Below are 25,785 nucleotides of genomic sequence, written 5' to 3'. Positions count from 1 at the left end.
CTGCAGCCCCTGCTGCCACCTTTCCTGCGGGCACTGCCGACAGCACTGCAGGGCATCTGTCGCCAGAGCTCCTCGGGTGCTCAGTCTAGCAGCACCAGCAGGGTGCTTGGCATGACATGGCTTCCCTCCCTTCCTTCCTCCCGTAGGTGTTCGGACTACACCTTGAGCCTTCTCAGGTGACAGACATTGTCCTCATTGCGATCGAGGCCTTGACAGCAGATGACATCTCTGACAGGCAGATGGGCAGCAACATCCTGGACATGGTCGTGCTAGACCCTGGCTACTGGCTGACGGACGTAAGTGCCCTGTGGCTGGACTGCCCTGCCCGTGAGCCCTGACAGGCCTTGCTCTTCCCTCCTTCCCTAAGCCAGCTCTCTCGGGCACCTGAAGCCGTTTCAAGGCAACAGAGAGGGATGGGAAGGGCAGCACTTTCAGTCGCAGCTGGAGAAATGGCTGCACTCCACTGGCCGCACCATCCTCACCCGTGTCCTCTCCAGGTGCCAAAGTTCATGAGGTACATCCACAAAAACGTGGAGTGCATCTGCACGGAGCCAGCCCGGCACAGCCTGGACTCCCTTCTCCTCCGAATGACCGAGTGGTGCCCCAGAGAAGTGGTCAGGAGCCTGTTGAAGATCTCGCCAACCTGTGACAGGTACTAGCCCAGACAGCCTTGAGGGCTTGCGCCCTGCGGGGAGAGGGACGCGGGGACTCTCTGGCTGCCAGACCCAAGGAATGTTGCAAGACATCGCTGAGGAGCAGGGCCCTCCATCCCACCACGCCTCCCAGAACCAGTGGGTCACCAGGCCTGCAGCAGCCAGAGCTGGCCAAGCCAGAGCCCCACCACCACGCTCCTCCCAGCCCCAGGGGGAACACCACCGCAGCCCCCTCCCGCCTGCCCGGTCAGGGCCCCTGCACACCCCAAGCGAAAGGGCCAGGGCTGCAGCACAGCCAGGGCCCGGAGAGGCTGGCCCAGGCATGGTGCAGTGGCCGAGGCAGCCCTGCTGACCCAGCGCTCTGGGTCTGCAGCACTGCCCTGGCCATGTGGGAGGTGATGATCTCCGTGCCTTGGATTTTGTGGAGCGTCTTGACGGAGCTGCTCAGCGTGCTCCAGGACCAGCGGGTGCGCAAGGTGTTCAGCTGTGCCACAGAGGACGCCTGCATCTATCCCTTGGCTGTGAGTGACCACGCTCATCCTCAGGGCTGCGCCTGCCTCCCCAGGGAAACGGGCACGGAGCCCTCCCCTCCTGTCTGCCTCCAAATGGCCACCTCCCCCCGTACAGAGGGACACAGCCCCTTAGGGCCAGCAGGGCCTTGCCCAGCACCAGCCAGACCCCCTGCCAGACTCTTGGGGCTGCCCTGGGCCCTTTTGGCCCCGGTGCACAAACACAAAGCCTGCTCCTGCCTGGGCAGCTCTCTGCTTCCCCCCGCCCTGCTCTGCAGCCCACAAACCTGGGGCAGAGAAAGGGGCAGAAGCCAGAGCCAGGCCAGGCGCTGGGCCTGGGGCGGAGGCATGGCCTCTGCACAGCCTGAGGGGGCTTCAGGTCTGGGGAGAGGAGATGGTTGCCACCGCTGGCGGGTCACGCCGCCTTCATGCCAGCGTGGCGGAGGGAGCCCCGCAGGCTCTGCTGCTCTCTAACCGCTGTCTTCGTTTTAGCTGCTGCTCTACACTGACATTGATGCCGAGGAGTTTGCTGCCCTGTACAGAGCCCAGAGGTACCTGAGGCGTCCAAGCTCAGTGATGCTCTCGCTGGTGCTCAGTGTCCTCATCACGCTTTCGAAAAAACCTAAGATGGTGAGCAAGGTGTAGCCAAGCGGAGCCACGTTGGCAGCTGGGGCCTGGGGCAGTGGGTGATGCGGTGGCTTGGCCTTGGCTGGGAGTCAGGAGGTGGGGTGTCAGGTCCAGTCACCCTCCCTGCTACGGAGGGGGCTGGTGGGTGCCGGCGGAGCCCTCCAGGCACAGAGGGTTACCAGTCCATCTGCCCCTTCCGCCTGGTCGGTAAAGGGCATGGCTGAGTAAGGGGATGCTGCTCTCCCGCAATCCCTTCCCTTCCTCCTGCTCTCCCTGCATGCCATCAGTGGCCACTGCCGGCCAGGAGGCTGCCGCAGTGACTCCTGTGACACCTGCTTGGAAGCAGCACGGGAGGCTGGTGCTTAGCAACCAGTGCATTTTTGCCAGGGTGGCCTTTCACCACTTCATCCTAAGGAAACTGTGTGTTTCATACAGGCAACAAAAATGCAGGTCCTGCTGCCAGACATCATGGAGAACCTGCAGGATGCCAACGCTGATGCCAAGATGAAGGCCCTGGTGTTCCTCAGGAGCATGATGGGTGACGCGAAGACTGAGGAGGCCAGCCTCATTGCTGTGCAGCTGGCGGAGAAGCTCCCACCCCTCTTTGATGATGTAAGGCTGCCGCGGGCACCTCAGCCCTACAGATGGGCGCTCTGCACAGACAGCTGTCCCTCAGCCCAGCCCGGTGGGCAGCGCTCGGGCAGGGCTGCCCTCCTCGCCCCTCTTGCCTGGCCTTTCAGGGCTCTGGGGCCACTCAGCCTCAGCTGCACAGCAGGCCCACAGCTCCTGTGTTCGGGATCTGAGCCCAGAGCATCTCCCCTCACATCAGCCACGCTAACGCCCTTGCTCACCGTGGGCAGGGAGCGGCTGTTGATGAAGTCCCCCTGTGCTCCTCCCTGCCAGGAGTCCAGCCAGGTGCGGGAGCTCTCCATCAGCCTCTTCAAAGATGTGATGAAGGCCGTGGTGGGGATAAACAAGAAAAAGATGAAGAAGAGAGTGCAGAGGGTCCTGCTCCCGCTCTTCCTCCACATGAGCGACGAGATCGAGAGCGTGGCACAGGTACAGTGACCAGCGACCAGTGTCACGGGGAAGGGTGTGCTGACAGCGCAGTCCAGCAGCGGACTGGCCCTGCATCCCCGCATCAAAGCTCTGCCCACCCTGGGCCTGGCCGTGAAGGAGCTGGGACAGCCCCAGCTGGGCAGCCAAGCGTCCTGCCGGGGGATGCCCGTGGGAGGTGCTGCTGGCCCGGTCCTGCCCCGCTGTCTCTGGCACTGCTGCCCTCCCTGCCTACAGCCCAGGGCCCGCAGCTCCTTTGCCCTTCACTTTGCCCCCAGCCCTGGCGGCAGCTCAGCAGCTCGTGAGGATCTCTCTTCTGCTGGCCGGCAGCATGAGACACCTGAGGTGGTGGCTGCCCCGTGTCCCTGCCCTGGGCACTGAACCCAGTTCAACCTCGGTCCCCCGCTGCCTCTTCCCATAAGGGGCTGGGAAAGGCTCGCAGCCTGGACAAGAGGAGGAGGATGCCAGCTCTCCTTCCCTGGGCTCTGGTGCCATCTCCCAGTCTCTGCTTCTCTGCAGGCCTCTAGGGACACCCTCCTCGCCTGTGCCGAGTTCCTGGGGTGGAGGAAGCTCAGCCACCTGGCCAAGACAAACCAGACGCACCTGATCGGAGAGTCCTTGGTGAGGACAAGGCCCAAGCCCCAGGGCCGGGTGGACAAGGGCTGCTCCAGGTGCCCGTGGGCTGCGCTGTGCAACCCTGCCTCTGCTCCCGCCTGGAGCACGCGGCCTGCAGCTGCATTCTCCTTCCCTGCCCTCAAGCACGGAGCCCCCAAGGGCTCTTCTCCAGGCCCCTCTCCCCTCCCTGCCCCCGGGGTGCTGAAGGAGACCCCGGCCCATCTGGGTCCTGGCAGTGGGACAGAGGAGTCTCGCCGTCCTCCGGCCCCCTCCGCCTGCAGCTCCCTCTGGACCTCAGCCCCACAGGGCTCCTGTCTGGGAGACGGGAAGCGCCGGGAGGAAAGGGGGGTGCTGGTAGGAGGGGCTGGTCCAGATGGCTGCTGAGGGTCTGTGCCAGCCCCGTTCCCTTGTTCTCTCTCCAGTTAGTGCATGACAGGAGCAGGGCGGAAGACTATCTGTTTCAGAGCCTGCAGTACCTGCGCAACGCTCAGGCCACCTTGCGAGAGGTGGCTGTCAGGTTCATTGGTGAGCCACGTCCCCCGGGGTCACTCTTTTGGCAGCCAGGCCCCTGTCCCCACCGCTGCACTGGCAGTGAGGGGCAGCCCTGCGGTGCCAGAGCCCTGGCTGCCCTCTGCAGGGCCCACCACACAGGTGGGCTCGCTGGGAGCCTTGCTCAGTCCCACTGCCCTTGGGTGCTGCCATTCCCTGGGCTCAGCCCTGCTGAGGGGCAGGAGGGCGTGCAGCCCCGAGCTGGCAGGGCCAGGGGCCGTGCTGCCGGGCGTGTGCTGGGGAGCAGAGCTCTGACACGAATTCTGTGCCTAGGGCTTGCCGTGCAGCACCTGAGGAACCTAAGTCAGACCAAGGTGTGGAATGTCTGCAACGGTGAGTAGGGGCAGTGCTGGGCTGGTGGGGCAGGGGACAGAGCCTGGGCAGGGTGCTGCCATGCCTAAGCCTGCTCCAGGGAACTGCTTCAGGGGCAAGAGGAACACGTCCGGGCCACATGGGGCATTCCTGAGCAACAGCTTCCAGCTGGTCTCTTTGTCTCACCTGCTCCTCCTGGCCAGGGAAAGAGATGAGTGGGGTGGCACGGTCGGGATGGAGGAGGTCTCTGCAGGCAGTGGGGGTTCATGTCTGCTCGCCTTCCTTCTCTTGCAGCCCTCTTGCCCTTGAGGAGAGACACGGAGCGCTTGGTCAGCTCCCTGGCAGCTCAGACCGTCTTCAAACTGACAAAACGCGTGAGAACACGAGGATGGAGCCTGCGGTGGCTGTGCTGCTGTCTCGGCTGAGCCATGGAGAACTGAAAGAATCCTCTGGAAAAGGGCCATAGATTTGAATAATTCTTTGTTTTTAATAAAGCTGGAATAACAAGCCCCGTCCCATGGTGTCCTTCCCATGGGGACTACCCTGAGCGGGCCGAGCAGACAGCGTCCCTCCTGGCCTCTGCTGCTGCCTGCAGGACAGCACCCGCGGACCCAGGCTGTCCTGGCAACAAAGCCCCAGCTGCGCCCCTAGACCACAAAGCCCGGAGGGGAGGAGGAGGAGAGAAGCTTTAGCCCAACCTGCCCCTCCTGAGACATCTCAGGGCACGCAAAGGCATCCAAGCTCCGCAAAGCTGGCGAGTCGTCATTTCTCCCAGCATCAAAATCCTCTCTTGTTCCGCGGAGCTATGCGGGCGTTGGCTGGGATGGAGTTAATTTTCTTCCTACTAGCTCCTATGGGGCGATGTTTTGGATTCGTGATGGAAACAGTGTTGATCACACAGGGATGTTTTCATTATGGCCGAGCAGTGCAGCCCTATGATATATGATATAGTGATGACCCCAGCTGACCAAAGGGACGTTCCGTGCCGTATGACGTCGTGCTCAGTGACAAACGTGGGGGGAGGCTGGTGGGGGGCTGCTGCTCGGGCATCGGTTGGTCAGTGGTGAGCAAGTGCTTTCCTTTGCATCGCTTGTCTGTCTCGGGGTTTAGTTCTCTCTCTGTGTTATTTCCTTGGTCATCACAATTTATTGTTACTGTTACTACCCTGTTCTCCAATCATTAAAGGGTTTTTCCCTCAACCCACCAGCTGTCTCACTTTTCACCCCTCCGATTCTCTCCCCCGTCCCGCTGGGGGCAGTGAGGGAGCGCCTGTCTGCTGCTCAGTTACCGGCCGGCGTCAAACCACGGCAGTCCTTTCCCCACCCCTCACTCCACACCACGAACGTCAGGCCCAGGTCCCGCACCACCCAGTGCATCCTCAGGAGCCACCGCTCCCCTTCCCACCCTTTTGACAGAATGCACAGGCAGCACTCCCTCAGTCGACGGAGCACCCCTGTTAGACGCCCATAAAAAGTCCACAAAACGCCCACGGAGCCCATTCGGCCCATGCCTTCGGGCTCCACCCCTCACGCTGCTCCCTCCGGACAGGAGAGGTGGTGTCTTGCGGCACCAAAGTTCCTGACCACCAAAGCCCGCTCAGGCCGGAACCAAGAGGTCGGTCCCCCTCGTTTTCAGGGTCCAAAGCGCCACTGGGTGCATCTAGCCCACCCTTTGCGTGCCCAAAGCCTCCTGTCCTCGGCCGAAATCCTCACGCTGAGGGACCCCACCCGCCTTCCATGCCCCACGGCCTGTCCTCAGGGCCCACAGGTCCAACCCCTGAAGGCGGAGCCGGTCGCCTGGCAGCACCCGCCCAGGAGGGGAGGCAGCGGCCCGGGACAGCCAATGGCCTCAGGGGAGGCAGGGCAAGGCATGTGATTGACTGGAAGCAGGCAGCCAATCAGAGGAAACATCCCCACAGGGCAGGGCGGGCCCTGGTGTGTGGGAGGGGAACGACGCCTCAGGCAGCCAATAAGAGAGAGCATCCCCGCAGGGGAGGGTAGGCCTGAAACCAGGGCAGAGTGACAGCCCAGATGGCCAATCAGACATGAAGGGCGGGCACTGCAGCCCAGCAGCCTGCCCCCCTGTGGCCAATCAGCGGCGGTAGCGCCTCAGGGGAGGAGACTGACAGCACTCCCGACCTACGAGGGCGGAGACCGAGGGGGGAAGAAGGCGGGCTCCGCTGGTGGCCAGGCCCAGCTTCGCCGTGGCGCCCGTGGGGCCTGCCCCGAGGCCCAGCAGCCCCCGGCCCAGGCCCGAGGCCCCTCTTCCCCCCCTCCCAGCCCTCCCTCCCCTCAGCGGCCCCTGTCTTCCGGAAACCCCCATCTCCAAGGGAGCCACCGTGTCCCAGAGAGTCAGGATGCCCTGGCCATGCCACTGGACAGCAGCCATGGGCCCTGGGGCTTCTGGCTGCCATCGCCACCGGCGTCCGCCCGACGGTGATGAGGAGGTGAGGCTGAGGCCGCAGGGATGGTGGTGGGGTGGGGGAGGATGGGGGAGGGTGATGCTTGCTGTGGGTCCGCCTGCCATCACATCCCCTCCCCGCAGCCCAAGTGACCCTGCAGTGGCCTGAAGGGTGTTGGGGAGGGGGAAGACGCAGCACCTCCTCCTCCTGGATTATGGTGTGGTGTTGGGAGAAACTGAGGGGATGGGAGGGACACTTTGCGGTGGGGAGCAAACTGGGACACACGCACACGCGCGCGCACACACACACAAACTGCAAATACAGCCCCCAGGCTCCCCCTCGGTGAACACAGAGTGGGGTAGGTGTACGACCTGCGGCTGGACATAGCCCACTTGGCCCCACAACATATTGGCCAAAGTCCCCTAAATGCACTCAAACCCCACTCCCTCAGGTGACCTGTCGGGGCGGCCAGCGGAAAAGTACAAGTATGCAAGAAACTCGAGGGCATGCCAGCCTTGCAGATCTGGGAGAAATAACTCTGAGGAGTCAGGGAACAGCTGGCCTTGCAGGTCCGAGATAAATAACCTTGAAGAAGTAGGGAGTAGGCAACAAGTTATCACTGTAGCTTCTAGCATACAGCAAAACAGTAGCTTCTAGCATGTAGCGAAACCACAAGTAGGAGGGATTATTGTAATGAAATATTTAGAGCTAAGCCAATCAGAAATGATAGAATTTGTGTAATTTGTGTAACTGTTAAGTAGCTGTATAAAAGGCTTTCCGACGCGTCTAATAAACTGACATTTTGCTTGCATCAAGCAGCATCCCGTCTCTCAATCGCGGCAAATTGGTGACCCCGACGTGATGGGGTGGCGAACCGCCTAGCTGAGCGGCTTGCTGCGAGTCCCACGCAACATTGAATGAGCTGCTGAAAGGAAGCAGGAACTGGCCAGGAATCCCTCTGGATTTAAGAGGTGAGCTGTGGGAAACATGGGGAATCAGATGTCCCCCGCAGAGAGAGACGTATATGAGGTTATGAAAACGCTCCTCCGGAAACATAAAAAAGATATTTCCGGGCAGGACTTAAAGATTACGCTTAAGTGGGTACAAATGAAGATCCCCACTGTTACGGCCTCTAGTATTTTTACCCGGGAACTTTGGGACGATGTGGGGGTAAAGTTGTGGGACGTGGCGATGTCAGGGAATGCCGAGGCTCAGCGTTTGCTTCTGTGGTGGAGAAATATCTTTGAGGCTATTAAGGCACAGGAAAGGGGCCATAAAGACTCTCCAGATACTAAGGGGGAACCTTCATCAGCTCAGCCTTTGCTTCCCCCTCCGCTATCTCCGCGACACGCTAAGTCGCCCGGACCCTTAAAGGTCTGTGCTGCAGGCTACCCTCCTGAGGAAGATCCGCTTGACCCGGGGCCCGTTGATCCTGATAAAGAGCCTGACTTGTACCCCCCTAACCCTCATGATACGTGGGCGAATATTAAACGTCAAGCTTTAAAAGAAGGTGACTTGGAAATAGCGCGAACGATAGTCACCCCTGTTATTTATCAAGGCCGGGGATTGCAGTGGGAGGCTTTGTCCTTCCCGGTGATTAAAGAGCTGCGCCGTACCGTCACAGAACACGGGCTCTCTTCCCCATATTTTGCGAGCCTGCTGTCTTCTGTCTTTGATACGTATGTTATGACTCCCCATGATTTAAAATCGCTAGCGCAATTGTTATTAACCCCTTCCCAGTATTCCCTCTGGGAGTCGCGTTGGAGGGGGGGCCTTCAAACTCTCCTCACCAGCGACGTGGGTCATAATGCTGCTCTTGCCGCACTGACCATGGAGCACCTTACGGGTACGGGTCAGCACTCTGATCCAGCGGCACAGGCTCGAGATTGTCCACGAGAGGCCCTGGAAGCGATCTGCGAAGAAGCAAAAAAGGCTTTACTCAAAATACCCGATTCCAGTAAACCTCAAAAGGCATTCACCTCTATTACGCAGGAACCTCGGGAGCCGTACATGCAATTCATTGGTAGACTTAAGCAAGCTTTAGAGCGCCAAATACATAATACCGAAGCTCGAGAGATTTTGCTATTAAAATTAGCAGTTGAAAATGCTAACGCCGACTGTAAAAAATTACTTAAATCTCTCCCTAACCCAGCTCCGACTTTGGTTGAAATGGTAGAGGCTTGTAATCGTATTGGTACTGTGGACCATAAATTTGAAGCGATGGCAGCTGCTTTCGTAGCTATGAGAGGCATGTCTGGGGCAGGAAATTGCTACGGTTGTGGTAAACCAGGCCGTATCAAACGAAATTGTCCCGCTTCTAATGGGGGGGCTAAAGCCCAAGCCCCTGGGATCTGTCCCCGATGCAGGAAGGGGCGTCATTATGCTAATCAATGTCGTTCTAAGTATAATTTGCAAGGGCAGCCGATACAGGGAAACCGCTTGCGGAGCGCGGGTCAGTGACGCGCACAGACACAAGTATCGTCGCCGGTGAATCGAGCCATGCAGATGGGTGTGACCTCGCCACAAGTCTTCGCCCAGCAACAGCTGGTAGCGCCGGATTGGACCTGGCAACCTCACACGCAGTAACGTTGCTTGATTCCTCTGTTCATTTATTAGCAACTAATGTTTCAGGTCCTTTACCCCCGAAAACACAAGGGCTACTATTAGGGAGATCATCGGTTACCTTAGCCGGACTTTTTGTATTGCCTGGAGTAATTGATGCGGATACCATTGGGGAAATTAAAATCATGGCCTGGGCCCCATTTCCCCCTTGCACAGTACCCAAAGGAAGCCGCATTGCACAATTACTATTGATCCCGCAGAACGCAAGCTTTCTTTCGCTTCACCCACCTCCGCAGCAAAGACAAGGAGGTTTTGGATCTACTGGGGATCCACAGATTCTCTGGGTACAGTCCATTTCCCAGAAGCGACCACTTTGTCAGTGTACTCTTATTCACGGCACTCAGCAAGGAATCCTGAATGGGATTATTGACACAGGGGCCGATGTTACCGTAATTTCACAGGCGAAGTGGCCTCCACAGTGGCCTTTGGCAGCTGTGCCTCAGGCGCTAGCCGGAATCGGAGGAGTTGGTAGAAGCCACCAATCCTCGGAATTGATCCAAATCAAAGGCCCAGAAGGACGAGTAGCTTCCGTCAAGCCTTTTGTGCTGCCTGTTCCTATGGTCTTATGGGGACGTGATGTGCTGTCACAAGGGGGAACTTCCATTCAGTCGCATTTTTAGGGGGGGCCATTGAGGTGCGCGACACCCTGAAACTGACTTGGAAAACGCAGACGCCCATTTGGGTAGATCAATGGCCCCTACCACTCGAAAAGCTTCGCGCTCTCCAAGAACTGGTTACGGAACAATTAGCAAAAGGACATATAGTACCTACTACTAGTCCTTGGAATTCACCTGTCTTTGTTATTAAGAAGCAATCTGGCAAGTGGCGCCTGCTCCATGATCTCAGAAAAATCAATGATGCTATGGTAGATATGGGAGCTCTGCAGCCAGGGCTCCCTTCTCCAACTATGATCCCCCGCAATTGGCATCTCACCGTTATTGACCTTAAGGATTGCTTTTTTAATATTCCACTACACCCTGACGACGGTGCCAAATTTGCTTTTTCAGTCCCAAGTGTCAATATGCAAGCTCCTGTGCAACGATATCAGTGGGTTGTACTGCCACAGGGAATGAAAAATAGCCCGACAATTTGTCAATGGTATGTCGCTAAGGTACTTAGCCCTGTCAGGGTTGCGTTGCCTCAAGTTCTGTTATATCATTATATGGATGATATCTTGATGGCTGCGCCTCACCTTGAGCTCATGGAAAAGGCCGTAGCCCTTGTCACGGCCACTGTCAATTCGGCAGGCCTCTGTATTGCGCCCGAAAAAGTCCAGAAAATGCCCCCTTGGACCTACTTGGGTTGGCGCATCAGGACCCAGACGATAGTTCCCCAACCTGTGCATATACAGGCGGACATTAAAAATTTGCACGATGTTCAAAAATTATTAGGGACCATTACTTGGGTCCGACCCTTGCTAGGAATCTCCAATTCAGACTTAAGCCCTTTGTTTGAACTCCTCAAGGGAGATTCCGATTTACGCTCCCCTCGTCGACTGGGTCCTGAAGCTGCTGCCTCGTTACAAAAAGTAGCGGAAGCCATTGCCTCACGGCAAGCACACCGCTGTGCGCCTGAATTGCCCTTCAATTTAATTATTTTGAACCCTGCACGTCAGCCATATGCTTTGATTTTTCAATGGGACCCTAACAATCCTGATCCCTTATTAATCATTGAGTGGGTCTTTTTACCCAACCAGCCCACTAAAACAATTTGGACGCAACATGAAATGTTTGCTTCCTTGATAATTAAAGCACGGCAGCGCTTGCTTGCCCTGTCAGGGATGGACTTTGCTTCTATCTGTTTACCTGTAACTAATATGTACCTACAATGGTTATTCCAACAGTCTGATGCTTTCGTGTTTGCCTTAACAGATTATTCGGGTCAACTAACCTCACATCCTCCGTCCCACAAGCTTCTACATGCTCATTTTAACTTAATATCCATACCAAAGAGATGTCACCAGCCCCTCCAAGGCCTTACTGTGTTCACCGATGGGTCTGGAAAAACACACAAGTCGGTGATTGTCTGGTGGGATGACCGCTCTCAACAATGGGAGTCGGACGTTGAGACAGTCTCCGGGTCCCCTCAAATCGTAGAGCTTGCCGCTGTTGTTCGAGCTTTTCGTAAGTGGTCTACACCACTGAATCTTATTACTGATTCTGCTTATGTTGCAGGCGTTGTCGAACGGGCAGAGGCCTCGGTGCTGCGTCATACTTCGCATGCTGATTTGTTTGCTTTGTTGCAGGAACTTGTTTTCCTTTTAACCTCTCGAACACATCCCTATTTTGTTTTACATGTTAGATCGCACACCTCTTTACCTGGGTTTATTGCAGAGGGCAATCGACGGGCCGATATGCTCACTCTGACGGTACAAGTTTTACCTGACCGTATTGCGCAAGCTAAGCTTAGTCATTCCTTTTTCCATCAGAATGCAGGGGGCCTCAAACATCAGTTTGGCGTCACTTCTCAGCAAGCGGCGAACATTATCGCTGTCTGCCCTGATTGTCAAAAACATTCTTTTCCTACGGCACCAGGTGGGGTTAATCCCAGAGGCTTACAAAGCCTGCAATTATGGCAGACGGATGTCACACACCATCCAGAATTTGGGAGATTAAAATACGTCCATTCCTCTATTGACACCCTTTCAGGCGCTCTATTTGCCTCCTGCCATGTGGGGGAGGCGGCGAAAGATGTTTGCAGGCATCTGCTGCGTGCTTTTGCTACCTTAGGCATCCCTGCACAAATCAAAACAGACAATGGCCCTGCTTATATCTCGGCTGCACTTAAAACCTTTTTTATCTCTTGGGGGATCACTCACATCACTGGGATCCCGCGTTGCCCTACGGGCCAGTCCCTGATTGAACGCTCTCAGTCTTCAAAGCGCTTGTTGCAGCAACAGAAAGGGGGAGTAGGGACAGCCACCCCTGAAGAACGTCTACAGAAAGCCCTGTATGTTTTTAACTTTTTAAATTGTTCTTTAATAGATAACAACCCTCCGATCGTTCGCCACTTTAACACAAACACTTCTTTCGAAGGCAGCGTAAAAGCTCCAGTCCTGATCCGCGACCCTGAGACAGGTAAGGTCTTGGGGCCATACCCCCTTGTCACATGGGGCAGAGGCTATGCTTGAGTTTCCACAGAACGAGGCCCCAGGTGGATCCCAGCGAAGAGCGTGAGACCTTTCCGTGAACCCCTACCACAATTGGATGGCCACAACACCAATCCACAGCTAGATCATTCCCCTGAACAGCATACCGGAGAACATTCGGAGGACTGATGCAGTGCTCTTATGGACAATAGAGCAGAGACGCCAGTAGAACATATTCATTGCGTCGCCTGTGGTAATTGTGACCCTTGGGTTTTATGTGACTGCTATCGCTGTGGTAAGAGATGGTAGCGACGGTTAACATTGGCCAATAGATGGTGTGACAGTTGCCTAATATATGAAATTAGCATTGTAAGAATTTAGCATTGCAAAAAAAAAAAAAAAAAAAAAAAGTGGGTGGGGGGAAGAGTCCGTCAAACATTATGATCCTGTTAACACTTTTTTGTATATGTGCAGCCTGGACACATGCCAATCCTTTGCCAGGGTATCACCCTCACCTTTTTGACCCCCGGCAAAATGTCTGGGTTACTCTGGCCAGGTCGCTCAATACAACTAGCTTTTGTGCCAGTCTTGCTACGCCCAGCTCGCCCTTCATCACCTGCTTAGTAGGGGTACCACTGAATAACTCGACCTTTTTACTGTTTAATAACTCTATGACAACCTTACGGAAGCAGTACAGTATTTCTGGAAGGTTTCCTTTTTCATGGAAAAATCTTAAGGACCTTTTTGAAAAACACGATAATTGGGATGATAAATTGCCAATAGGGCCCGAGCCGCAGGAAATTGACTTAGTAGATTCTCTTAATGCTTCTCACTGTTTGTTTATTGGCCTTAGGTCATGGTCGGGGCCCAAAAAGAGGGGCGCTTAGTAAAGGATTCTGCACCGACCGTCATCTCACCTATTGGTAATGCTACCCTCTGGCAACAACAATGGTGTTTGAGCATTGCTCGAGACGCCACTCACTCAGCCCCCGGTACCATGCTCCCTAGGCGGCTCCCCTTGGGGTTCTTTTTTATTTGCGGAAATAGAGCTTGGTCTGGGATCCCTTCCAACCCTAGAGGAGGCCCGTGTACTATTGGACAGCTTAGTCTTGGCACTCCTCACTATCATCCAAGCCCAAAACAGCGGTTACGTTTTACTCGTAACACAACACAAGCATTAGATAATACTTGCGACGATAATGTTAAGCTATGGAATTGCTGGGAGGTTTTTTCGCCTCGCTATTTACCCCTGGGGTGGCAGCAGTGAGAGCCCAAAGAGACTTAGATGCAATTGCCTGTTGGGTTGTTAAGCAAGCAAATGCTACCAGCCGCATACTATCTGAGATGGCTGAAGACTTGTCCACGGTACAACACACAGTCCTGCAAAACAGAGCCGCTATTGACTTCTTGCTACTAGCCCACGGACATGGCTGTGAGGACTTTGACGGAATGTGCTGCATGGACTTAGAGGACCACTCTTCTTCGCTACATAAGCAAATTACACAACTCCTCGCGCATTCACAAAAGGTGCAATCTGATATGGACTTCTTCGGATTGGGTGCTTTGGGTGATTGGTTTGGGCTAAAGGGCTGGCTTAGGAGCCTGGTACAATCTGCTGTACTCATATTAGTTATTATATTGGTAGGCCTTTCGATTCTAAGCTGCGCTCTTTCCTGTGTCAGGTCTTTGGCGACTAAAGTTGTTCGACATACATGGTTTATTCAAAACGGCGATATTCCAAAGATTTACGGTAGTGTTAGTTCTGTCCAGCTCACTGAGTATGATGACCTTTAAACCCGTGCCTCAGTTCTGCCTTTAAAGAAACAAAAAAGGGGGAGATGTCGGGGCGGCTAGCGGAAAAGTACAAGTATGAAGAAACTTGAGGGCATGCCAGCCTTGCAGATCTGGGAGAAATAACTCTGAGGAGTCAGGGAACAGCTGGCCTTGCAGGTCCGAGATAAATAACCTTGAAGAAGTAGGGAGTAGGCAACAAGTTATCACTGTAGCTTCTAGCACATAGCAAAACTGTAGCTTCTAGCATGTAGCGAAACCGCAAGTAGGAGGGATTATTGTAATGAAACATTTAGAGCTAAGCCAATCAGAAATGATAGAATTTATGTAACTGTTAAGTAGCTGTATAAAAGGCTTTCCGACGCGTCTAATAAACTGACATTTTGCTTGCATCAAGCAGCGTCCCGTCTCTCAACCGCAGCATATATTAATAAATATTTCACTCTTCACGCCCAGGCATCTTGTTGGACGCCCTACCAGTGAGCCCAGAAACCTCAACCCATGGAAGAGAAATCCCAAGACATTTCACTGCTCAGAAAGTAAAAGCTGGAAGAAGCCTTGGGACCATTAGTGTGGATGTCCCACCACCTATGTTAGAGTCCAGAAAGTTTCCAAGACGAAGAGACCACACAGGCTCCAAACACAGCTACAAGCCTCATTTTGGCCTACAAAGGTATTCAGAAGGAAATGACTTCACAAACACAGACCCCAGTCATGAGCCTGCTGCTGGATAATCATGTGCCCAAGCAGCAGTGATCCCACAAGCGACCTCTAGCTGCTGGTGTGTTCCATACGTGCTGGCGTGTTCCATACTGTGTGTTGCATTCATACGCATGCTGCTGGCATGTCCCATACTTGGGGCCTCACAAGAACCAAGCCTGGTCTTCAACCTGCTGGCCTAAGGGGTGCTCTGGAACACAGGGCTTCAAACACCCACGAGCTTGCTCATGGTCTCTCAGGTCCTCGGGCAGCAGCACCCTCACAACTGGCATTCAGGCCATTTGCCTGCTGCGGGGCTATCAAGGACTCAGGCAGAAGTGACCTCCAAATCAATATCTGCCTGCTTCTGGCCTATCAGAGATTGTGGCAGCACTGACCTCATAACCAACATCCACACCCCATGCCTGCTGCTGGCCTGTCAGGTACTCATGGAGAAATGACCTCGTAGGCACCGAACCCAGCCTTGAGCCGGGGGTTGGCCTGCCACCAGGTTCCTGCCGTTATAGCAGCGGTGACCTCACAATCAACACGCCAGGCCTTGGCCTGCTGCTGGCCTGTTGGGTTCTCAGGCAGAAGGGACCTCACAAGCATCTACCCTAGGTGTTGCTGGACTGCCATGTCCTCACAGAATCATGTAGATTGAAAGGGATCTTTGGAGATCGTCTAGTTCATTCCTGCTGCCCTAGAGGGACTCATCCAGAGCAGGTCCCTTAAGAAGATGTCCAGGCTGGGTTTTAGTATCTCCACGACAGGACACTCCACAGCCTCTCAGGGCAGCCCGTGCCAGCGTTGTGTGTTCTTGATGCCAAAACCTGTTTTTCTTGAGTTCAGTTGGAATTTCTTAGTTTTGAGGATTGGGGCTTAGCACATAAGCCCTGTGTGGGGACGATGAGGGACATGGGCTTCTTCAACCTGGTGAACCTCCTCCAGTGAGGGTCACCATCCAAAGGGATAACCTCACTCCAAGTATGGGAGAGAGATGGATGGGATATGACAGATATAAACACATGGAAGGATTTGGCTGAAGAGATTATCAACCTGCTGAAAGACCAGGGCATTCTTCCAACTGCCTGAAGCTCAAAGCAGCACCTGGGGAGTTTAGAGGGATGTGACTGACCGAGGAGTAAGGGGATGGGGAAACTGGAGAGCAATGGGAAGGCGGGCCCTGCTGCCCCATTAACGGTCCAGTGGCCCCACCGTGCTGGAACCGCATGGGACAGGTGTGCTCAAGGGTGGGGAGACATCTCCCTGGCAAAGTACCCTGGCAGCCCTCAGGGCTCTGTCCCCCTCAGCCCTCCTGTTTTGGTGGCCTCCCGCAGTGCCTGGGCCACAGATGGTCTGTGTCCCCTCAGTGCCAGCCCCTCTCCCCAGGCCAGCACAAGAGTCCTGCTCCAGGCACAGAGCAGCCTGTCCAGAGTGGGTGCCTGCAGAAAGAGGTTTCTTCTTCTCATGGATTCCTCCCTGCAGGCACAGAAATGCTCCCTTGCTCTTCTCCCTGGTCACCCTTTCTCCCCAGAAAGCCTTTCCCCAGGTGAGTGTGTCCAGGCTGGCCTGGCTGGACATTCCTGGTTCCCACCCCATGCTCCCTGCAGGGACCTGAGCTGGTGATGCTGCTCTGCAGAGGGAGGGGGCTGTGGTGCCCTGGGGCCATGGGGTGACCCTGCACTCGCCATGCTGGTCAAGGTGGGGAGCAGCCCCAGCCAGAAAGGGATCACTGCTGCTGAGTCCCCTTCCATCTTCCCTGATTGCTCAGTAGACAAGGACAGGGCTTGGCAGGACAATGGGGTGTCTTTAGTGTCACAAAGGGCAGGGAAGGGCTGCCCTAGATCGGTCCCACAGGGTTTCTAGGACAGTGGGCTGAACCATTGTCTAGTCTTTTGTCCCTTTGGCCTGCTGGCTCCTGGCATTGCAGGGGCCTTGTTAGCCCACGGGCTCTTTAGGTTCACCTTTCCTTCAAGGACACTCCACCTTGGATGGTCACTCATTTGATGAGGTGCCACTCACTGCTCACCCAGACTCTCATACTTTTCCGGGAGATGCCATGAGCTCTCCTGGCAACCCCAAGTTCCTCTCCAGGATAGCAGTGGCCATCGGCCATACCACAAGCGGGACAGTACCAGGAAGAACAATCGAAGACCATTTGCACTCTGCTTGGACATGTGCCACCAAGAAGGGAGCTCTCTTCGTCCAGCCCTTGGAACCTAACAGATCCCCCTGCAACTCTGACCCTGTCCCCCTGAGTCTGTGGAGAACCCCAGAACACCATGAGGACTTTTCATGGAACAGTTCCTTGGGTGTGCTCCTGATACCAGCTTTGGGAGAGGCATCCAGCCTTCTGGCCCTGCCTTTCACACCTTTCATCAGTAGATGACAACTCATTGTATGAGGGTGCCACCTGGGCATGAGCCACCTCCTCATGAGATGCTCCAAAATCTATGCCCTCTGGACAGTCCGTAATCTCTTCAAGGATTGCTGGAGGTTTGGTTTCCCTGGTCGAGCTCACTGTGTGATCAGCAGTACCCGCTTAGTCCATGTAGCGTCAGTCGCGTGATGTGTGGAGGGGATATCCAGTGTAGCACAGGCAAGTGCTGTGCCAGGAGGAGCCGTGCTTGCCTATCAACAACTTCTGAAGTGGCTCAAACCCCCTCATACACTGTCAGGATCTCTTTTTCGGTTGGGGTGTTGAGGGCTTCCGATCCTCAATACCCTCATCTCCAAAGCCTAGAGGTTGACCTCAGGTTTCTCCCGATGATTTCTGCCAGAGGCTCCAGGTGAGACCACATGCCCCAGCTGCACTGTAGAGACCATTACGCATGGCTGGTCCTGTCTGGACAGACCCAAGAGCTACCACATGAGCTATCTCCTGTTTGATCTGCTCAAAGGGTTACTGTTGCTCAAGGCCGCACTCAGAATAGATCTTCTTTCAGGTTACCCCATAGAGAGGGCTCACAAGCTGATTATAACCTGGAATATGCATTCTCCAGCATCCCACAAGGCCTAAGAAAGCTTGTGCTTCCTTCTTCTTAGCTGGTGGAGACATAGTTGCAATCTTGTTGACCGCATCCATAGGGACATGACGGCATCCATCCTGCCATTTTATTCCCAAGAACTGAATCTTCTCTGCAAGTCCCTTGACGTTGCTTCTTTTATGGCAAAACCAGCTTTCAGAAGAATCTCAATTGCTCTTTTTCCCTTCTCAAACACTTCTGCCTTGTTGCCCCACATGATGAGATCATCGATGTATTGTACATGTTCAGGGGTATCAGGATGTTCCAGTGCAGTTTGGATTAGTCCATGTCAAACCGTAGGATAGTCGATTACAGAATCACAGAATGGTAGGGGTTGGAAGAGACCTCTGGAGATCACGTAGTTCAACCCCCCTGCCAGAGCAGGTTCATCTAGAGCACGTTGCACAGGAATGCGTCCAGGCGGGTTTTGAATGTCTCCAGAGAAGGAGAGTCCACCATGTCTCCGGGCAGCCTGTTCCAGTGCTCTGCCACCCTCAAAGTCAAGAAGTTCCTCCTCATGTGTAGATGGAACTTCTTATGTTCAAGTACCTCTTGTCCTGTCCCTGGGGGCATTCCAGGTGCATTGGACACCACGTGAAAGCAAACTGTGGCCTGCACCCTGCTGCCAAAGGGATTGAAAAAGAAGAATGCATTGGCAATGTCAGATGTAGCACACCACTTGGCTGCCTTTGGCACCAGTTCATATTGGAACTTCCACCAGAAGGTTCAAGCAAGTCGGGGGGCTAAGGCATCTTCTGTGCGAGGGGAACATTATCAGGGCTTTGGAAGAAGGCGCGTGAACTGTTGGAATCTCACAGGCTCTGGCAAATCCCCAAGGGACAGGGGACAGGGCGTGGCTGTCCCCATTGATGAAATGCATCAAAGGTTTTCAGAGCCACCTCCACATTTGATTTTCCACCTATAACCAGTGCTTCTGACTTTCTGCTTCACCGGTCCCCAGGGACAGGAATCTTGTCCGGTTGTTCCCTCCATGGTGTCTCCAGTGATGGGCACCAGCGGGGCCTGGTAACACCCTCACCATCTTGGGGTTTTGCTGCTGAGTTTTACTTCTCTAGAGGCTTGCCCAGTGTTTGAGGGTCTACAGGATCTTGGCCGGAGAGGACTCATTTCCATACCAAATGCCATAACCAGCCAAGTGTCTGTGCATAGACTTCCTGGATTCCTCAGTTCTTCTGTGCTTAATTAGAGAGTTCTCAGATGAATAAATTTCACTACTAAACAACCATAAGGAAGGATTGCTTCCTTCTTATTTTGTTGTTTATTTTTTCTTCTTACACATGAAATGATGCCAGCAATCTCCAGTTCATATTGATCCTGAATTTCTGCTAATGGAGTCCCAAGACCCTTTAAGGCAAGACCCTTTATTGCAAACACTCCGTGGACAGGCTTTGTCTCAATCTCACCATGTCTCTCATCTGGCAACCAGGACGTACAGCAGCCTGTTCAAACCTGAGCTTTCTCCACTCCAGTCCGTAGCTGCGTGTTTCCACTCCTTGGCACCGGTTCCCACCCGCTTTACCTTGAAAACGAGCTGACACAGAACGGTGTTTCCTAATGGCCAACAAAGGAAATCAAAGGCAGGCAGAGTTCAATACAGAGAAGACATGCCTCAGCTGTATGTCACGTCCCCATTCCCTGCCCTGAAGTTCACTTTCCATTCTGGATGGCCTTAGACCAATAGAAAACACATTTTCCTGTCAAGCACAGATCCCAGACTGTGTTCTGAGGACATGTTTATTTTAATATATTTCACATCTATATCTCCTATCTAAAAGAGGCTGGGCGCAATGAAGGTTGGATACGTTGGATAGATCCTGCCTTTATCTCTTTGCAGTCAAGCAATGGTCCCACCTGCTAGCACTTCCCTCCTATCGTCCCTTTTTTTTGAGGTGGCCAAATCTTTATGGGGCGTACAATGGCATAACACCATGGCCCTCCAAGTGCCAAACCGTAACCGGTGTACATGTTCCCTGAGTTCATCCAGGCACCGTCTCTTTCAGGCACCCAGAAATGCAGTGCGAGAGAACATGCTTTGGGACATGTTCCTCATCTAAAGGGAAGCTAAGCAGCCTTTAGCTCCCCACCTCCTTCTCTGGACCCTTTTGAAAGATGCATGCAGTATTTACTTTTTGCCAGATGTCAGGGAGTCCTGCCAGTCTCCAGGACCTTTCCAAGATGAGGGAGAGTGGCCTCACTGTGACATTCTCTTACTTTCCAGCACCTCTGGATGTACCCCGTCCATTCCCATGTACTGGTAGTGGTTGAGTTTGCTCAAGTAGATCCTGATTTCATTCCTATCCGCCATTGGCTGTTCTTGTCCAGAGTCTTGTCCCAAGGCACAAAGCCCTGAGAGACCTTGCTGGGGAAGTCTGAGGCAAAAAAGACAGAGAGTATCTCGGAACTCTCTCTCCCTACTCTAACTCAATACAGCAGTGTCCAACTAATATCTTTGTTTTCTTCTGTAAGAATTCCTGAAGTTGGAAATCTCGTTATGATTCCCCTGAATTTACTTTCAGGTTTCAAACTGAGTTTTGATACAGGCCAGTGTTCTTCTTGGAGGATGCTGTCCTTGAAGACCAGCTGTACAGAGCTTTGCGCCACCTTCAGTGCTCCTGACCATTGGATCCCCACGAAAACTCCTCAGCGTAGGCCAAAGGCAAAAGGACCTCTGAGGTCCAGCGTTTGCAGTCTTCTGTTCTGCTTCCTCACTCCCCTGGAGTGCTGGGACCCCACTACTTCAGGGTCACGACAGCCAATCTTCACGTCTCTGACCAGCTCTTCCTGCATTGCAAGTATCACATCAAGGTTGGCATTATTTTTGTTGGCCCATCTGGCAGCTGTGCTAAGACGTTGTCCTAAGACACTCCAGAAACCACCTGGACTGGACATGCTGCTATGCTCCTCTTTCAGAAGCTGCCAGTATCATGGCAGTCCCCAGCGAGACCCAGGCTCGTACAGCCAAACGCTTCCCTGGGATCCTTCAGAAAGACTACACCCTCTTCCTCATCCTGACTGTGGGTTCCTTATCTCCCACCATGACAGGACACTGCTACTGGCCTCTCCTCTCACCCTCCCCCACAAAGGCTCACCAAACTCTTCACCTGCCCCAAGGAGTTGCGCCATACATCCAGTTAACGGCTTCACTTTCAGGAAACCGCACTCCTGATCCTTCCAGCCCGTCTCTCCTGAAAAGCCTGTAGCCATCCATTGCAGCACCCCAAGCTGTGTGCCTTGTCCCACCACGCCTTGGCAGTTCCTCTGTCAAAGTCAAAAAGCACAGGCTCTCTCTCAACTTGTCTCTTCCCCTGGCTGAGAGTTTTGGTGAACGTCTGGGCTGTGGCACCTCAGGTGTAGCTCCAGGCCAAGCTCGGACGTCTCTTAAAGGAAACCTGGTACCAAGCATTGAAGACCTTCTGTGTGCAAAGGCTTTGCTTCACGGCAGAGACACAGTCAAGTGGACGGCACCTGGAAGCTTAAAGCTGAAATTGGATGTTGATGGTGAGCAAAGCCTGCTGTCTGCAAGAACAGAGAGAAACAGGGCTGGGAAGGGCGGCCCTGGCAAGAAAGAGGGGTTTTTTTTGTCAGTGGTGTCTCTGCAGCCCTCAAGGCCCTTTGACAAAGGTGAAGGTGATCTCCATGAATGACAAGGTGCTGCTGACAGGTCCCCCATGAGATTTTTTAGCCTGTTCCTTGACTGTATTATGAAGAGGGCAAGTAAATGTTGGGCAAGAGAAAAAACAGCAGTTTGAGAGTGCAACGCATGAGTGGAGACCCTGGTGTGATGTGTCTTGTGTTCTAAACTGCCTCACATCTACTGCATGGAGAAGGGAGAGACCTTGCCCCACTGCAGTGGCAATCAGTCACTTGTGTTATGAAAATTTGCAAGTGGCCCGTGCTGACCGAGCAGAGAGGCTAGGACACAAAGTACATAGGTGCACGCGTACATATTTAGTCACGTGCATGAGGTGTCCGAGCTCAATTGGGGTACCTCAAATGTGGTTAAACACAGGGTTCTTATGCCATTCAAGCATTCAGGTACCTTATTATTTGACTAATGACTAACTAACACACACACGGAGTACCAATTCCTAATCACAGTAAAACTGCACAAAGTAGCTATATCTCTGCAGCTCCATCAGCCATCAGCCTTCTCACTGCTTGTCTATTGATCCAGACGTCCCCGGAGTTGGTCTATTGCTCATTACTTGTCTGTGATGCTGGACACTGGGAGAGTTTCAAAGGTGTGTAAGAGGGACGAGGATACTGGCATTATCTCGGTTCTCCAGGGGTATCTTTTATCCTTCATGGACAGCTGATTGATTCTGAGAAGTCCTTATTTTGAGGGCAGGGCTGTTCTTCTGGTCCTTGTGATGAGCTCACCTCCTTTAACTCACTTACCCAAGCATGATAAATCAGTACACAATGGGAGCTAGCTAGATATATATCTTAAGAAAGTCAATTCATTTTCATACGATAAAGACTGATGGGCATAAGAGTTAGGGAGGTAGAGTTTGATAACCTTGGATCAGAGGATGTCTGTGGCCAGGTGGGTCCTGCAGAGAGCTTTTTGGTGGTCAAGGATCACCTCTTCATCATCCAGAATGGTCCATGCCAACATGCAGGAAGTCATGCCAAGGTGGCAGGAGGCTGGCATGCATGAGAAAGGAGCTCTGAGTAACATCAAGCCTGAAGAGGAAGCACAGAGAAGGTGGAAGCTGGCTGCCTTCCAGCCTCCAGGGTTCCGTGGTTCTGTGCTGGAGAGGGCCATTTGTTTGTGTGTGTGTGTGCTTGTCTGTGCATGGGGGAACTGGAGGGATGAGGGAATGCCGAGGCCAGCTTCTAGAGAGATGGAGGGTCTGAGACCAGCTCCTGGCGGGATCCGTGCTGTCTGTGTATCTATAGAGGTAGACATCTAACACTAATGCTAACTAGCATGCAAACAGCCCCATCCTCATTGCCCTTTCTCCACAGACTGTGGATTGTCTTGGTCTGGAGTCTTCCCAAGGTCCCTTCCAGGATGAGAGACTGTGCATTTCTTTCCGCCATGGGTCTTCCCTTCATGATGAGGGGGAGAGCGCTCACGTTGCCCATGACCACAGAAGTAAGCAGACATAACTTTGGTCCACTCCGCTGTGGGTTTTTTGTCCCACTCAAGGCATTGACTCAATGCTGCTCATCGGGTATCTCCAAACCGCTTTCATCATATCCTGAGTTGAACTTTTAGTTTTCCTTTTTCCTCTTTCCCCTTCCCAAGTTCTTTTCTTTAACCATTGTCGTAGATTCCTCTACAAACGGCCCAGCTTCTCTTTCCCCACAGGTCCTACATTTGCTTGCTTTGTGCCCTCTCCACGGGGCACAAAGGTGTTTCTAACATAGCTGTCGTGACAATTCCTCTGTTGGACAGTACAAAATTAGGAATGTCTTTAATTCCCTGTAGTGCCCTGCAACTCCTCGTGCTGTTATCTTGTGCTGATGCATCACCACAACCATGGTGAGCTGTCTGCACGCAAACATGAAGAACGAACAAAATGGATCTTCAGTCCAGGGGGACCTTGGGAAATTCTGGGAGTCAGCCAGAAGGAACTGCTTAAGTTTTACCAAGAGAAGTGGCCAGTCCTGCATCAGGGGGAAGAAAAACACCGTATTACAGTGCCAGGTGGGACGTGACAGGATGAGCAGTGACCCTGAGGAGAAGGGCCCACGCATTATGAGGGACACCACATGAGCCAGTGGCGCAGGCTGACCATGAACAAGGCCAGCTGCACACAGGGATGGATTAGGAGGAGAGGGCTACCCAGACAGCTTGACTTTTCATGCCCTTTCAGTGAGCCGTGGTGTGGCCACACCTGGACGTGTCTGTCCCTCTGTGGGAATTCCTGCTGTAGACAGGTGGGGAGGAACGGGAGAGTGCCCAGAGGAGGTCTGCACATGGCCTCTGCTTGAGGCCCCACACCCCATCCTTCTGACCTCTGCCATCCCAGCACAACCCCAGGAACATGCTGTCCCTGGAGAAACACCAGCCTCTCCAGACAGCTCCAGATTCCCCTCCCACAGGATGGGTGTCCTTTATGTCATCTGTGTGAAGGGCTGGGGTACGTCCCTCAGTTAAACCCACGATCTTACCTGTCACCAGACGCCGACTGGTGACTCCTAAATCCGGTCCAATATCTCTAAAATGTTACAAACGGACAGTCAGCTTTTTATTCCTGGACACATGGAGGAGGAAGAAGACCTTCAGGGGTGAATTTCCTCAGGCATGTTTGGAGAAAGACCCCAGCATTAAAGCACTGCACCAGGGAGATCTTGCTTTGTTAATAGAGACTCTGTGAAAGAGGCCAGCTCTGAGCCACTGTGAAATACATTTTTAGAAGGGAACCAGGTGAAACTAAGACGTAAATGTCTCAGGTGAAGTGACACAAGTGAAAACTTTGTGTAGGAGTATAAAAACCATAAATGACAATATCAACAGCAATGATGAGAAATGTAATCATTAAAAACACAAAGCCAATAACAAAACACACAAAAAAGCAGATGGAATCAAATAGTGCGGGAGTCATTCGTGGAGAGAGGTGGAACATTTCTCCCTCTTGAAAAAAATCCAAGAAATCAGATACCTAATGGCCTCCTTGAGCTCCTGGTTCCTCATGCTGTAGATGAGGGGGTTCAGTGCTGGAGGCACCACTGAGTACAGCACAGCCACCACCAGGTCTAGAGCTGGGGAGGAGATGGAGGGGGGCTTGAGGTAGGCAAACATGGCAGTGCTGATAAAGAGGGAGACCACGGCCAGGTGAGGGAGGCACGTGGAAAAGGCTTTGTGCCGTCTCTGCTCAGAGGGGATCCTCAGCACGGCCTTGAAGATCTGCACATAGGACAGCACAATGAAAACAAAGCACCCAAAGCCTAAACAGGCACTGACCACAAGAAGCCCAACTTCCCTGAGGTAGGAGTGTGAGCAGGAGAGCTTGAGGATCTGGGGGATTTCACAGAAGAACTGGTCCAGGGCATTGCCCTGGCAGAGGGGCAGGGAAAATGTATTGGCCGTGTGCAGGAGAGCATAGAGAAACCCACTGCCCCAGGCAGCTGCTGCCATGTGGACACAAGCTCTGCTGCCCAGGAGGGTCCCGTAGTGCAGGGGTTTGCAGATGGCAACGTAGCGGTCATAGGACATGACAGTGAGAAGAGAGAAATCTGCTGTGAGAAAGAAGACGAAGAACAAGAGCTGTGCAGCACATCCTGCATAGGAGATGGCCGTGGTGTCCCAGAGGGAATTGGCCATGGCTTTGGGGACAGTGGTGGAGATGGAGCCCAGGTCAAGAACAGAGAGGTTGAGGAGGAAGAAGTACATGGGGGTGTGGAGGCGGTGGTCACAGGCGATGGTGGTGATGATGAGGCCATTGGCCAGGAGGGCAGCCAGGTAGATGCCCAGGAAGGTCCAGAAGTGCAAGAGCTGCAGCTCCCGCGTGTCTGCGAATGCCAGGAGGAGGAACTGGGTGATGGAGCTGCCATTCGACATTTTCTTCCCCTGGGCTTGGAGACCTGTTAATGGAAAGAAAAGCAGTGAGAAGTTGGGGAAGATTTCTCTCAAACTAAAGTATTCAATTGGTCTTAGAAACCCACCAAACTGGCTCTTCCCTGTCAGGAAGACCTTTTGCAGGTCCTTTTTGTACACTCTGGTTGGTGCTGGCTGATAGTCCACCAGAGAGCTGAGATCTCTGCAGGGTTCAGTCCTGCCCTACAGCCATGGGTAAAAAGGAACACGGGGTGATCTCAGATTCAATCCACTCCTGGCATCAAAGGGCTTTTCAGCATTGTC

The 25,785-nt window shown here is 53.6% G+C and overlaps 2 protein-coding genes across 2 annotated transcripts; one reads left to right on the top strand and one right to left on the bottom strand.

The window, feature by feature from the left end:
• Positions 1–2,714: 2,714 nt before the first annotated feature.
• On the top strand, positions 2,715–4,746 carry LOC134527050 (maestro heat-like repeat-containing protein family member 2A). Its single transcript, XM_063359395.1, has 5 exons — positions 2,715–2,848; positions 3,365–3,466; positions 3,883–3,994; positions 4,283–4,342; positions 4,616–4,746. Exons 1-5 carry the CDS (start codon positions 2,741–2,743, stop codon positions 4,744–4,746), a joined length of 513 nt encoding a protein of 170 aa, XP_063215465.1. The 5' UTR covers positions 2,715–2,740.
• A 19,821-nt stretch (positions 4,747–24,567) lies between these two features.
• On the bottom strand, positions 24,568–25,485 carry LOC134527070 (olfactory receptor 14C36-like; the record flags this gene model as incomplete). Its single annotated transcript, XM_063318413.1, has 1 exon — positions 24,568–25,485. A coding segment is annotated over exon 1 (918 nt), but the record flags the coding sequence as incomplete, so codon positions are not given.
• Positions 25,486–25,785: the final 300 nt, after the last annotated feature.

This window comes from Chroicocephalus ridibundus, chromosome 25, assembly GCF_963924245.1.
Source record: "Chroicocephalus ridibundus chromosome 25, bChrRid1.1, whole genome shotgun sequence".
Taxonomy (NCBI): domain Eukaryota; kingdom Metazoa; phylum Chordata; class Aves; order Charadriiformes; family Laridae; genus Chroicocephalus; species Chroicocephalus ridibundus.
This window is presented reverse-complemented; position numbering and strand designations above follow the sequence as displayed.

Excerpts from the sequence above, each read along its gene's own strand:
- LOC134527050 (XM_063359395.1), top strand. The coding sequence starts at position 2,741 with ATGAAGGCCGTGGTGGGGATAAACAAGAAAAAGATGAAGAAGAGAGTG. Across the intron at positions 2,849-3,364 it reads AGATCGAGAGCGTGGCACAG|GCCTCTAGGGACACCCTCCT; the intron begins GTACAGTGACCA and ends GCTTCTCTGCAG. Across the intron at positions 3,995-4,282 it reads CAGGTTCATTGGTGAGCCAC|GGCTTGCCGTGCAGCACCTG; the intron begins GTCCCCCGGGGT and ends TTCTGTGCCTAG.